The 14,479-nt window shown below is 35.0% G+C and overlaps 2 protein-coding genes across 2 annotated transcripts in view; one reads left to right on the forward strand and one right to left on the reverse strand.

Moving 5' to 3' along the window:
- Positions 1-1,962, reverse strand: part of LOC133534737 (uncharacterized) — a 31,736-nt gene extending 29,774 nt beyond the window's left edge. The window contains exon 1 of the mRNA XM_061873994.1: positions 1,651-1,962. Within this exon, the coding sequence (XP_061729978.1) occupies positions 1,651-1,683 (33 nt within the window). The 5' untranslated portion in view covers positions 1,684-1,962. The remainder of the gene's footprint in view (positions 1-1,650) is intronic.
- LOC133534674 (uncharacterized) overlaps positions 1-14,479 on the forward strand; it is a 91,911-nt gene that overhangs the window by 24,408 nt on the left and 53,024 nt on the right. The window contains exons 3-8 of the mRNA XM_061873899.1: positions 3,967-4,018; positions 10,266-10,455; positions 10,833-10,957; positions 11,402-11,495; positions 12,602-12,746; positions 14,164-14,329. Coding sequence (XP_061729883.1) covers positions 3,967-4,018; positions 10,266-10,455; positions 10,833-10,957; positions 11,402-11,495; positions 12,602-12,746; positions 14,164-14,329 — 772 coding nt within the window. The remainder of the gene's footprint in view (positions 1-3,966; positions 4,019-10,265; positions 10,456-10,832; positions 10,958-11,401; positions 11,496-12,601; positions 12,747-14,163; positions 14,330-14,479) is intronic.

Below are 14,479 nucleotides of genomic sequence, written 5' to 3' on the forward strand. Positions count from 1 at the left end.
ATACAATAAGTTCCATGTTGCAGCAATGTTCTGCGAACATTCTCGAGAATATTTCCGCGATTTGGGAATGTTCTGCAATTTGTACATTGCTAGGCACCATTTGACGGCTCGGTCTACCCTATTTCGAGTCAAGTGAAGGACCTCGGTTTAGTCATTGACAGGCATCTCTCATGGGACGGGCAACTTTCGGAGGTGAGCCGGAAGGTCACTTGTTCCTTACGCACACCTTACCGTTTCAAAAAATTTCTTCCAGTATGCACAAAGAAATTGCTCGTTCAAGCACTTATCTACCCGCTCATTGATTATGCTGATGTGTTTACAACGAACATGTGTCAAAATTCTCTCAACAAACTCGATCGACTAGTAAAGAATGGAATACGCTTCATTTTTGGAATTCGAAAGTTTGATCATATATCCAGCTACCGTCGCCAGCTCAAGTGGCTTCCCATACGTCAGCGCCGTTCCTTTCGAATACTCTCCTCACTCTTCTCTATCCTTTTCGAGCCCTCCACTCCAGAATATCTCAAATGTAACTTCAACTTTATTACCCCGGGGTCCAGGCTGCGAGCTGCGCTCTGCCTGTTCTCTTAAATTCTCTGTTCTCCCTCACCATACTGGTTTTCTTACGTATTCTTTCGCTGTTCAAGCAATGCGTCTTTGGAATGCGCTTCCTCTAACGGTTAGACAAGCCCCAAAAAAGCTGAATTTCAAACGAATTCTCTGCAAGCACCAGATATTGTCTAGTGGGGCCCCCCTCCCTCCAACCCTTGCCCGTGCAAATGCAGAAGTATATTTACTTATGTATATTGTATAGTTATAATTAATTTATACATGTATTAATAACGTTAATTTGTGTTGTTTATAATCTTAATTCCTAAGCCTAAGGCCTATTAGTATTAGACTTAAGGCCTATTACTATTAAATTTTGGAACATTTTCTTTTCACATTGCACCCACCTTAGCTAATTTCTGTTTGACCCAGTGGTTGACTGGTAGAGAATGCCTCAAGTCATTAAGTCCGCCTATTGTACGGTAAAACTTGTATTTGTGCAATAAAGTTTAAAATAATTATAATAATAAAACTGGTGATAGAAGTAGGTACCTACTTGTATTTCAATACCGGTTCCGCGCCCTGCAAGGCTAAGATGGTCGGTTTTGTATCACCTGTCACCATGCCTGCCACGTTCTATCAAGTATATAAGTGCGAAACTGACGTATGACATGACAAGTGATAAATATGCGACCATGATACCGCATTGGGAATCAAGAGCTCCTGATTGTGTCAGGTCTCAGTCTCATGAGTATTTTGATTTTTCTGTAGGTAATTAGTCGAACAAGCTACCATATAAGTATCGTTCCCGGCGCAAATGTGTACGAGTATACTGTATAGGTATGGTATGTAGGCTAGTTACATTTTATGGTAAAATACATGTACTAAGTACTTAATAAATAATACAACCCAACCATATTCTTAGCTAAAGCTACAAAACATCAAATCTGACTAAAACCCCCCTGATATTATATATGGTTATGTTTATGTAGGTTTAGTTTCATCGAGTTAGTATTATTTTTAAGTGGTTATAAAATACGAAAATGGATAATTACAAATAAACAGAAAGATTTTTCGATATAAGAAATCATTTGAACTTACTTTCAACAACAAAACGTAAACTGCTGTAGACATCGCGAAGTTAAACTTAAAAATAATAAAACTTTCAGTGTGGACTATCCTAGGATGACGTTATGAATGGTCGGGACCCGCCGGGACGCCTTTTTATATAACCAAGCATTATCGAAGATCAGTACCACAGTCCGAGTGTTTTCATTAATATTGGAATTAATCCATGCGTTGGACATAGTATGGATAAGTATACAGTATTCAGGTAGACCACCGATCTAATGTAGAAAATTATTTCAATTTATTTTTAGACAGATACAACAGCCATCAATTTTTTTTTTTTAATTTTTGTTAGGTTTAGTTTAGTTGTCTTATTTTATAAGTATCTTACTAATAGTATGTTACTTTTAATTTGTATAGTATATTATATTGCTTACAGCCATCATACACAAATTCTATTGTTAGATAGACTGGGTTCCCTAAGTTAACTTTCGCGGCTATAATAATATAATCAAATAATAAATTGCGTCAATTATTCAATTCAATTCAATTTATTTTCAGAACACTTGTACGTTCCATAGCATGGTTAGTAACATAAATAATCAAGATACTTATAAGCTAATGTTAGTATTATTAAAATCATAATAACAAATAATAATAAGTAAATCTACAAATAAAAACTTATAAACCACCTACGTGGAGCGTGAGACATGGAGCTGCGTCCATCGACGCATCAACGCAGAATCCCAGAGGTCCGCGAACGCCTTATTATAAGGCCTAAGTAGTTATTTTTGTAATGTAAATTACCTCCACCTCAAATAGACTCTCTTAAATTAATAAAGTTTCGTGAAGTTGAATTTTGTTCTCAAGAGAGGCAAAGTATTTAACATAATTAAAATTTTGAGTTGTTTATTTGCTTTACCGTAGAATTAACTTTTACAAGCTTTTATTGCTTGTCCTGTTAGTTTGTATGGGACAAATCTTGCAAGTTAAATTTGACCCACTTCCCGGTTTCCGATGAAGCTGAAAATTTGCATACATATGTAAGTCGGGTGACAATGCAATATTATGGTACTATCAAGCTGATCTGATGATGGAGACAGGAGGTAGCCATAAGAACTCTGTGATAAAATAACGCAACCTTATTGTGTTTGGGGTTTTTAGAATTGTCTCGATGAGTATTAGTTGCCTGTGGAAAAAAAAGTACAGTCAGCGATAAACGCTTGTACCAAAAATTAAATTTTTGCCAAAAACTTATTACTGCTAGGTTTTTATTTGTGTAAAATGTTAGTATACCTACCTCTTTAGATTTTGGAATGTTTTGTTTGCTGCGGCCTCATTATTTTGCTGTATACTCCGCCCTCTATGACATTAGTTATTAATATTTGTCATTTGTTAAAAAATATTAAAAATGTTGTCCTATGATTGATGTTTGACGTTTTAACCATGCGGTGCATTGTGGTACGTGTGGACCCTAAGCAGGTATCGTTCCTCCGAAAACTAAAAAAATATGATTACTAAAATGCACGCACGTCCCCGTTTTTACCATCTGTTACACTTGCATTACTTTCTTGCCCTGCCTACCTACCTACGCCGAAGCAAATAAATAGAAACAAGTGATTTTAAAGATTACCTAGAATAAAAAAAAGGCATATCCACACCATGTTAACGTCGAGCAACAAGTTTAATTTCGCTTATTAGTCAACAGATTTAACAACACCGGGATTAGCTCAGCGTTATCATGATAATTGTTTCCGACAATTCCGCTATCAAATGCCAACTCTTTAGATGCTATAATAAAATGTATTATGGTGATGCTATATACTATGTATAAATGTAATGCTGCGTTAATTAGAATGAAAAGAAAAAGCAAAATGAGGCAATCACTTACAATTTAATTAAACTGTTAATCCAGCTTGGCAGGCTTGTCAATGGTATTGGTTTGCTCTGCCCACGTAGTATTATCAAGGATTATGTGGTAAGCATCTCCTCCCCCAAAGAACGGAGTTCCAAAAATAAAGTCGGCTCTCAATATTAATTCAAAATCCAAAGATGCCACATTTCATTCTTTGTTCAAGTGGTTTAACAGTGAAAAGGTAAAAAATAAATAGAGTTACTCGTACTTTTGCAGTTATAATATGCTATGTATAAGATAGCATGTCTATCTTCAGGATTTCAGTTTTGTACATCCCAAATTTTACCAAATTTTAATTAATTAGGTTCATTAATTTAGCCGTGAAGATGTATTAATTAACGTGGTTGAAAAACCTGATGGACTCGTTCTGTCTAAGGCGCCTCTATGTCATATTCACTTGAAGTTATTGTATTGACTATCTTCTTTTATTTCAGGAGCGTCTGCGGAGAAGTAGTAACATCAGGGGTATATGGAGTATTCAGACAGGTGATTTGAGATTAGAGTAACACCGATTCACGTATTCATACATTTCAGTAAACTTATTTATAAGACAACGTTGGATTATAGGTACTACTCAGGAATATAACCACATAACGAAGTGGACAAATCGCCAAACGTGAAATACGCGTCGTCGAAGAGTTCCGTCCTGGTCATCATAAGTTCTACTTTATCAAATGGCACTTTTTGAATGAAAACCCTCGGTTTGTGAATGAAATTACAAAGCTGCAGTATTTCCGAACCGATACAACCTTGAAAAAAAAGCGCGTACTCCCATCTTAAATGCCGGCAACGCACTTCTAACCCCTCTGGCGTTGCGGGTGTCCATGGGCGACGGCAATTGCTTACCACCAGGACATTTGTCTGCTCGTTTGCCTTCTATATCATAAAAAAAACAGTCGTTATCGTAAAAAGTCTTTGTCTTTTCATGTTCATAAAAATGAGAAAAAAAAAATTTTTCTTTGCGAAATTCAAACAAACTCATTTTTTTTTCCTTCTTTAGGCATCATAAGTGCTTGGTTAAAATCTTTCGGGTTCTTCGTGTTACACTGTGTATAAATCATAGTTCATATAGAATTGGTACGCACTAGAAGATTGTTATTTTTTAAAGTTAATAAAATAAGAAAGTCATGAATGGTGAATTTTAAATAGTAATGTATTTAGCTTTCAAATATGTATAAATTAAAAAAAAAATCTCTGTTATGTAAATAATTACGATCGTTTTCATGATGGACCCCCGTCATTTTCTGCACAACACTTTCGACATTTTTGGCGTGTTGATTTCTTGTAGATCGTAATAAATTGATACCCTGGACAATTTGACCAGTCTTATTTAATTTTTTTTCATGATTGCCGAGTAGTTTTTCATAGATTGAAATTGGGGATAATTCGAAGGATTCATCTCGCGGGGTATGTAATTGGCCTGATTATTAACATACCATCCCAAAACTTTTTTTGAGTAGTGGCAGCTGGCTAAATCTAGCCAACATTTCACAGGACCGTTATGGGTTCTAATAAATGCCAATACTCATTTCTCTAAGCACTCTTTAATATAAAGGTCCGACTTCATTGTTGACTATGTTATAATACTTTTCGTCTTACAGCCGCAATTATAAATTCCTTGCCATATCATATATTGTTTTTTTGCGAACTTGTCAAGTTTCTCGAACTTATATTTTTCGGGTAAATTACCTCTATTATTGGCCATATAAAACTTCGAACCGAGTAGTTGATTAAAATCGAGTTTTACATACGTCTTGTCGTCCAACAACAAGCAACCTTCGAAATTTGACAATACTGGGTCGTACATAGGGAATGCAAAAACCGGAGGTTATTCAAACCGGTTTTTTCTTCGGTTTTACCAAAAAAAAGACCGAATAGGTTAAAACCGGTTTCAGTTTAGAATCAACAATTCTTAACTATATCAATTAAGTAAAATAAAACCAGCCAAGAGCATGTCGGGCCATGCTCAGAGTAGGGTTCCGTAGTTACTCTTCCGTCACAATAAGCTAAACTGGAGCTTAAAGTATGGTAGAGTGTTAACCAAGGGATGAACTGTGGGTGTACGTCTTTTTACTATGAAGGGGAAACTTTTTGCGATAACTCAAAAACAGCTAAATTGATCATATCCGCTATAATTTTCATTTAATGTCTTTCTTAAGCTCTACTTCCAAGATTTTTCTCATATTTTTTAGACCTATGGTTCAAAAGTTAGAGGGGGGGACACATTTTTTTTTTCTTTCGGAGCAATTATCTCCAAATATATTCACTTTATCAAGAAATGTTTGTTGAAGACCCCTATTAGTTTTGAAAGACCTTTCCAACAATTTCCCACACTGTAGGGTTGAAGCGAAAAAAAAATTCACCCCCACTTTACGTGTAGGGGAGGTACACTAAAAAAAATTAAATTTTTAGATTTATTGTACGACTTTGTCGGCTTTATTGATTTATATATCCATGCCAAATTTCAGCTTTCTAGCACTAACGACCACGGAGCAAAGCCTCGGACAGACAGACAGACAGACGGACATGGCGAAACTATAAGGGTTCCTAGTTGACTACGGAACCCTAAAACCTCAGTTGAGAAAAAAATGATATTAGAAACCTCAATATCATTTTTGAAGACCTATCTATATATACTTAGCCCACACGTATGGGTTTTATGAAAAAAAAAATTAAGTTTCAGTTCTAAGTATGGGGAACCCCCAAAATTTATTGTTTTTATTTTCTATTTTTGTGTGAAAATCTTAATGCGGTTCACAGAATACATCTACTTACCAAGTTTCAACAATATATTTCTACTAGTTTCGAAAAAAAGTGGCTGTGACATACGGACGGACATACAGACATGACGAATCCATAAGGGTTCCGTTTTTTGCCAATTGGTGCCACGGAACCCTAATAAAAATACGATAGCACCTACTTTTTTGAATTATTTTTAAAATTAGGTCTATCCAAAAGTTATTTGGAGCGACTGTCACACAGATCATCATTCGCCGCGTCAGGTATAGATTCCGACCAAGGGGAATTGAAGATGGCGCTACAATAATTTTTAAGAAAAAAAACCGACATCACAGAGGGTCACCGGTAAAAGAAATGTATTGTTGATTTTGGATTTCATACAATGAAATTAAAAAGACTGGTAAAATAACCGCTATAGGATATTCGACTATATTTAAAATAAATTATTTCACACGATGCATGAAATAAAAAGCGGCCAAGTGCGAAGCGGACTCGCCCATGAAGGGTTCCGTACCATTTAAGACGTATTAAAAAAAACTACTTACTAGATCTCGTTCAAAACAATTTTCGGTGGAAGTATGCATGGTAATGTATATCATATATTTTTTTTAGATTTTTCATTCTGTTATTTTAGAAGTTACAGGGGGGGGGGGGGGACACATTTGTTTACTTTGGAAGTGTCTCTCGCGCAAACTATTCAGTTTAGAAAAAAATGATATTAGGAACCTAAATATCATTTTTGAAGATCTATCCATAGATACCCCACACGTATGGGTTTGATGAAAAAATTTTTTTTTTAATTTTATGACGTATTAAAAAAAACTACTTCCTCGATCTCGTTCAAACCAATTTTCGGTGGAAGTTTGCATGGCGATGTATATCATATATTTTTATTAGATTTTTCATTCTGTTATTTTAGAAGTTACGGGGGGGGGGGGGGGGGGGACACACACATTTTACCACTTTGGAAGTGTCTCTCGCGCAAACTATTCAGTTTAGAAAAAAATGATATTAGAAGCCTCAATATCATTTTTAAAGACCTATCCATAGATATCCCACACGTATGGGTTTGATGAAAAATGATTTTTTGAGTTTCAGTTCTAAGTATGGGGAACCCCAAAATTTATTGTTTTTTTTTTCTATTTTTGTGTAAACATCATAATGCGGTTCATAGAATACATCTACTTACCAAGTTTGAACAGTATAGCCCTTATTAGTTTCGGAAAAAAGTGGCGGTGACATAATCGGACAGACAGACGGACATGACGAATCTATAAGGGTTCCGTTTTTTGCCATTTGGCTACGGAACCCTAATAATAAAAATGGCTATAAGTTTGCTTAAAAGAGTTGAGAAGTAGATATAACCCTCAAATCCTCATCTAATACATCATCAAAACTTAAGCTTGACAAAATGTACCTTGAAAACCTAACTGCTTCACAAACATACGAAGAGAACAAATTGCCAAACGTGAATTATGCGGCGTCGAAGAGTTCCATTCTGTTCATCATCAGCAGTTACGCTTCATCAAATGTCACTTCTACAAATGTAAATGCTTGATTTGCTGATGAAAATACTAAGATCATTATATGTATGCCTTTAACGTTTGAGGAGTTCCCTCGATTCCTCATGGACCCCATCGTCAGAACTAAAACTTGATAAAAAATAATCTTATAAATCTAATTTGTTTCACAAACACAGCGAAGAGGACAAATCTCCAAACGTGAACTATGCGTCGCTGAAGAGTTCTATTCTGATCATCATCAGCAGTTCCACTTCATCAAATGTCACTTTTTAGGGTTCCGTAGCCAAATGGCATAAAACGGAACCCTTATAGTTTCGCCATGTCCGTCTGTCTGTCTGTCTGTCTGTCTGTCTGTCTGTCTGTCCGAGGCTTTGCTCCGTGGTCGTTAGTGCTAGAAAGCTGAAATTTGGCATGGATATATAAATCAATAAAGCCGACAAAGTCGTACAATAAAATCTAAAAATTAATTTTTTTTTAGGGTACCTCCCCTACACGTAAAGTGGGGGTGAATTTTTTTTTCGCTTCAACCCTAGAGTGTGGGGTATCGTTGGAAAGGTTTTTCATAACTAATACGGGTTTTAAAGAAACATTTCTTGATAAAGTGAATATATTCGGAGATAATCGCTCCGAAAGAAAAAAAAAATGTGTCCCCCCCCTCTAACTTTTGAACCATAGGTCCAAAAAATATGAAAAAAATCGTGGAAGTAGAGCTTAAGAAAGACATTAAATGAAAACTATAGCGCACATGATCAGTTTAGCTGTTTTTGAGTTATCGCAAAAAGTTTTCCCTTCATAGTAAAAAGACTTACTTTAATTAGGTACTGATTATGCAAATTTGCCTATTTGTTTAACTCGGGTCAAAGGTACCGTTTCATCCCTTGGTTAACAATTTACTATACTTTAAGCTCCAGTTTAGCTTATAGTGACGGAAGAGTAACTACGGAACCCTACACTGAGCGTGGCCCGACATGCTCTTGGCCGGTTTTTAAATGTAAATGCTTGATTTGTTGATGGAAATACAAAAATCACTATATGTATGCTCTTCACATTTGAAGAGTTAACTCGATTCCTCATGGATCCTATCATCAGAACTGAGTTTTGACAAAAACGGGACCAATCTGATAATATATAGATTTAAGCAAAAAAATAATTTTCAATAACTGTTCAGAAATGACGGAGTTCTGAAGTAACAAATTATATATATATATAAATATAACAAACATTAATAATAAAAAATATACACACCGAATTGATAACCTCCTCCTTTTGAAATCTTGAAGTCGGTTAAACAGAAGAAAATAATTTTGCCGTCAAAACAAAGTTCTGTACGGAGCTCTAAAAATACACGACTTCCCATGAAAAATTTGAATTTTGCGCCTTTTTCTACTGACAAACTGTATTTGCCAGAGCATGTACATCCCGCAATACAAATTTGACTCTTTTAAGGCCAGTCCAGATGGTACAATCAAATTGACAATTTAATCAGAAATTCAATAGGAGTCAATTGGCTACTTGACAATTTTTTGTAAATAATGTAAAACGATCTTGATTTTCCTGAGGATCAAATGTCTATATGGGACTCATGGCATTTAAACAACACAAAGGTCAGAAATTAGAGTTAAAGTCTGACGCTCGCACTCGACGATTGAAACGCCTCTAACAAAATGATAACATGATGTGACGTCACATTATATAAGTCTGTCCTAAATTTATGGAAGATCAAGGAAATTGCCATTTTGACCCTGAAATATTGCATTCATGTGTATAGTTGTCATACAATTTATTTTTCAATAAAATATATGGAATCGAATGGTACCATTTTTTTTCTATTTTTGAAGGACAAAAAAAAAAATTTTTTTTGAGACTGGAGCCTTGTATTTTTTTATAATCTCAGTATATTTTTACAAATTCCACTTGTTTATAATAGATGGCTCATTTTCTATCCATTTAACTAAATTTTGTTATAATATTCAACATGTGTCAAGTACCCAATTTTATCTTGCGTTAAATTCATCAATTTTAAATTTATGGTGTCAATCGAGCGCTTTAAAAAAATGTCACCAAACACGTATACTAGCATCGAAAATTTGTGTTTTGCGTTTACACCTCCTGAGGGCCTACCGCAAACCACGTTCGACGCGTTGCCTCTCTGTCGCTCTTGTAAATTCGTGCGTAAGTGTGACAGGAAGACAACATGTGGAACGTTGTTCGCGGTAGGCCTTCTGATTTGATCGGTCACAATCTACAGTCGAATCAAGTCAAGCCAAATGAATATTTTACGGCCACACCACACAGTTAAATTGACAATTTCATCAGATTGTGCGAAAAATTGTCCCGTCTAGATTGATCTTTAATGTTAAGCGGAACGTTTTCAAAACCCTAAAGATGCTTATAAAACGTAATCATATGATTTCCTGAATTATATTGAATATTTTGAATAAAACTCATAATAATTATTATATGTATTTCAGAAATCATTTGGATCGTGCGATCAGCACAATTCGTCGCTGTCACGCACACTGTCATCGTATGCGCGAGTTGCACGGCGCCTTTCTTCAACGAAATTTGGCACATTATTCAATCGCAAAATGGCGGCTAGTGCAAATAGCTCAAGTTTGTGGCCGAATAGTCAGGCTGACTATGAATTGCGAGACGTTATTGGTAAGCATCAATCAAAGAACCTGAATAATAATGATAATTTAAGATCTTTCAATTATCATATTGTTTCATAAATGCACAATTCTCTGTTGTCGGCAAGTGTTCTCTCGAGCTGTCAAATGAGTCGAGTCCCATATGATTTAGAAACTTTTTTGCTATTGTTACAATAGATTTCAATTACTACATAATGTTTTAGTTATAAGCTAACTATGAAATCAATATAACAAAAAGTAATTGAGCTGGAATGTTACTTTTCCCATAATCCTCATATTCTTAACCTAGTTAATTCTTGCCAAATTGCAGTTGTTTGACAGATGTTTTATTATGCAGCTATTAAATTCATAAATTGAAAATTAATTACTATGTTGTTAATTCAAAAGGTGTCGGTGCTACTGCCGTTGTGTATGGAGCCTTTTGCATACCACGTCAAGAAAAATGTGCCATCAAGAGAATCAATTTAGAGAAATGGAATACGTCAATGGATGAACTGCTTAAAGAAATACAGGTCCTTAATTACCATACATCGGGGATTTTGGTGCGGGAATGATTAGAGAGTAGAGATAAACAGATAGGTTAGTCTGTGAAAACATCATATTATGCTTAATGAATAATAACCTCTCTGTGATACACACTATGATACAACTTTATTTTCATTACACACACTTGTATAATGATTTTCAATTGTGGATATTAAATAACATTCATTTGGATTTTATTTGTAATGTTTTACCATTACTATTTTTCTAGCATTAGTGTGGTGAAAAACATTTTTTTACTTGGTATGAAAGTTAGTTTAAATATATATAAAAAAAATCTGTTTAATTAATTATTCATTAGGTAAAAACACTGATATCTTTTCAAACATTCCCGCACTGAAAGCTATTTTTTATACACTGTGCTGAAAAAAAATGATTTTGAATGTATAAATGTACACTTGGTATGGTTTTAGGCAATGTCAAGCTGCAATCATGAAAATGTAGTCACATACTATACTAGTTTTGTTGTCAATGATGAACTGTGGCTTGTGCTGAGACTCCTTGAAGGTAAGACCATCTGCAATAATATGTAGGTAATTATATTACTACCTGATCAAAACCCTACACATTAACTTAGTCCCAAACAAAAAAAAAGGTTATTTAATTAATAAAATATTTAGATACAAACAAAACACCTATATATAGGCGGGTCCACACAGAACGCGTAACCTCACGCGTATGCTCGCTCTGTGTGGACGTGCCTAATCAGGAATAAATATTCTACTTGTCACTCAAATAGTAGGATTCCAATCCAGGATCACAAATTTTTATAGTCAACTAAGTTATTTATTTTAAAATTTGAGTCAGGAAACAAGGCTCCAGCAGCTGAGGCTGATGAGCACAGATATTTGTTCCTGACTCATGATTGTTTTCTATGTATTTAAGTATTTGTATATTATGTACATTGTTGTCTGAGTACCCACAACACAAGCCTTCATGAGCTTACTATGGGGCTTAGTCAATTTGTGTAAGGATGTCCTTTAATAATTAATTAATAAGAAGATAATAATTCAGCCTATATATGTCCCACTGCTGGGCATAGGCCTCCTCTCATGTTCGAGAGGGCTTGGGCTGTAGTCCCCACGCTAGCCCAATGCGGGTTGGGGACTTTACATACACCTTTTAATTTCTTAGCAGACATATGCAGGTTTCCTCACAATTTTTTCCTTCACCAAATAGCTAGTGATGAATATTGAATGATATTCCATACATAAGTTCCGAAAAACTGATTGGTACAGTCAAGACAAAAGATTTAATTTGTGACCCATTTCATACCTTGTCACAGTGACAAAAGTATGAGGTCTCTAGTGACTTTCATGTTGTTTGTCACTGTGACAAGGTATGAAATGGGTCACAAATGAAATCTTTTGACTGTACAAGCCAGTAGGAACCCGCGACCTCCTGATTGAAAGTTGGACGTCATATCTACTAGGTGGTGGCACCGCTTCAATTAATCATTAATTTATATGCATAAATTAATTGATTAATATATATCAATTTCATAAACTAAACCTTACTTTGGCGACAGAACGGGGTGGCTCCGTTGAATCTGCCGTCTTCTGTCGGATTCGATTATACACATTTACATTAATTATAAATGTAAAAATTTGTAGGAGGAAGTCTTTTGGATGTAATAAAGCATAAGATGAAAGTGACAAACTGTAAACATGGAGTATTTGATGAGGCAACCATTGCTACTGTGCTCAAGGAAGTGTTGAAGGGCTTGGAGTACTTCCATAGCAACGGACAGATTCATAGGTAATTGCCATTTCTGATAATTTTATTTGAACTAGTGTTGTGATTACAACTACCATAACAAAAAGAGTTAGTTACACACTGTAGCTATTTTATGCTTACATAGAGCACTGATAGTTTAGCAGGAATGTGTGCTGCTTCTAAAAGTTCCTGGGTTTACCAGTGACTTATAGTGAAAGAAATAATTTACTGAGCAAAAGCGAAGGTATCTATAATCCAAAAATTGCATTTTATTAACTTTATTTTATTATTTTATTTGAAATGCTTGGCGAGTACTTATTTCTGTAATATTTTTCGTTGTTGCTTGATGTTCGGTTTACAGTTTAGCAAAAAGTATTACCTACACAGCGCAAAAGTATAACAGAGCTCTAATGAGCTGCAATTATTGAAAATTTTGGAGGATTTGGAAACCAGTTAAATAGTGTTAGTAACTTCAAAGATTATATAGCGCATAAATAAAAATGATGTCAAGAAGTTGCTTTATAAGATTTAATAATATTGTGATTTTAATCATGTATTGAAATATGCTGTTATATCAGCATCTCTAGTATTTATTACTTATCACCTTTGATCTTGAATTGAGGTTAAAATTGGTAAATGAAAGGCCAAGCGAAAGAAACTATTTTGACTAGCAACTTTTTTCTTTTTTTTATGGCTTTCCCCTGTTGTGAGTTTTGGCAGGAGAGATTTTGCCAATGACGACGTATTAAGACGTACATATCACGCACGATAAGCATGTTCGGTGTATGATAAATTTTGGTTTGGTAAAAGGACTTGTGGTGGGTACCTAAAACAAAAAACTAGCAACTTATTGCCAACTTAAAAACATTACAAGCTCAGCTGCTTACGCGACTTTATTCTATTAATATTATTTATATGCCCTGCTATTCTAAATGTTGAGTATTCTAGCTTGCATTTATTTTATGTTAGAGATTTGCTCGCATTGTGTGTTAGGTATGTTGTTAAAAATAGCAGTACATAAAACATACAGCCAGCCAGCAATACTCGTTATTAACATTTACTACAAATAAATGGTACAACATTGGTCGAGCTATACAGTGTACGTTGTTATATCTTAATATGTACATAATTGCATTGAAGCAATTATAAAATCAGGGCTCAGGAAACTCAAACAAAAAATCGTAACAGTGTGACGTCACATGTATAGGAAAAATACTGAAAATGAGAAAAATATATCTGTCTTTCCATCAGAGAAGAGTCCTTATGCACATGGAGCATAAGAACTCTTTAGGTATGAAACGCTACTTACAAGTTTTGCTATGCAAATAAGACTTATAACAAGAATGAACCTTTCACAAGAACTTATTTATTTAAATAGACTAAGAAAAAAGTAGCTAAGTTATTCAATTTAATCAAGACATTTATAATGATACTACGAAATATTTACCTGAATTTGCAGGGATATAAAAGCTGGTAACATTTTACTAGGCGAGGATGGGACAGTGCAAATTGCAGACTTCGGTGTTTCAGCCTGGCTGGCCACTGACAGAGACCTCTCAAGGCAGCCAGTGAGGCACACTTTCGTGGGAACACCATGCTGGATGGCCCCTGAAGTTATGGAGCAAGTGAGTATCACCAGAGTCAGGTAAATAGAGTTCAGTTTGCAAATAGATTTATAAAAATAAAGTTACTGCCAATTAAAAGTGCAGTAAAGATTTGGTGTCCCGTTACCAAATTGATACTCTAATCCAGGAGCCACCAATTAGTTTCTTTAG

The sequence above is a fragment of the Cydia pomonella genome, chromosome 1, assembly GCF_033807575.1.
Source record: "Cydia pomonella isolate Wapato2018A chromosome 1, ilCydPomo1, whole genome shotgun sequence".
Classification (NCBI taxonomy): domain Eukaryota; kingdom Metazoa; phylum Arthropoda; class Insecta; order Lepidoptera; family Tortricidae; genus Cydia; species Cydia pomonella.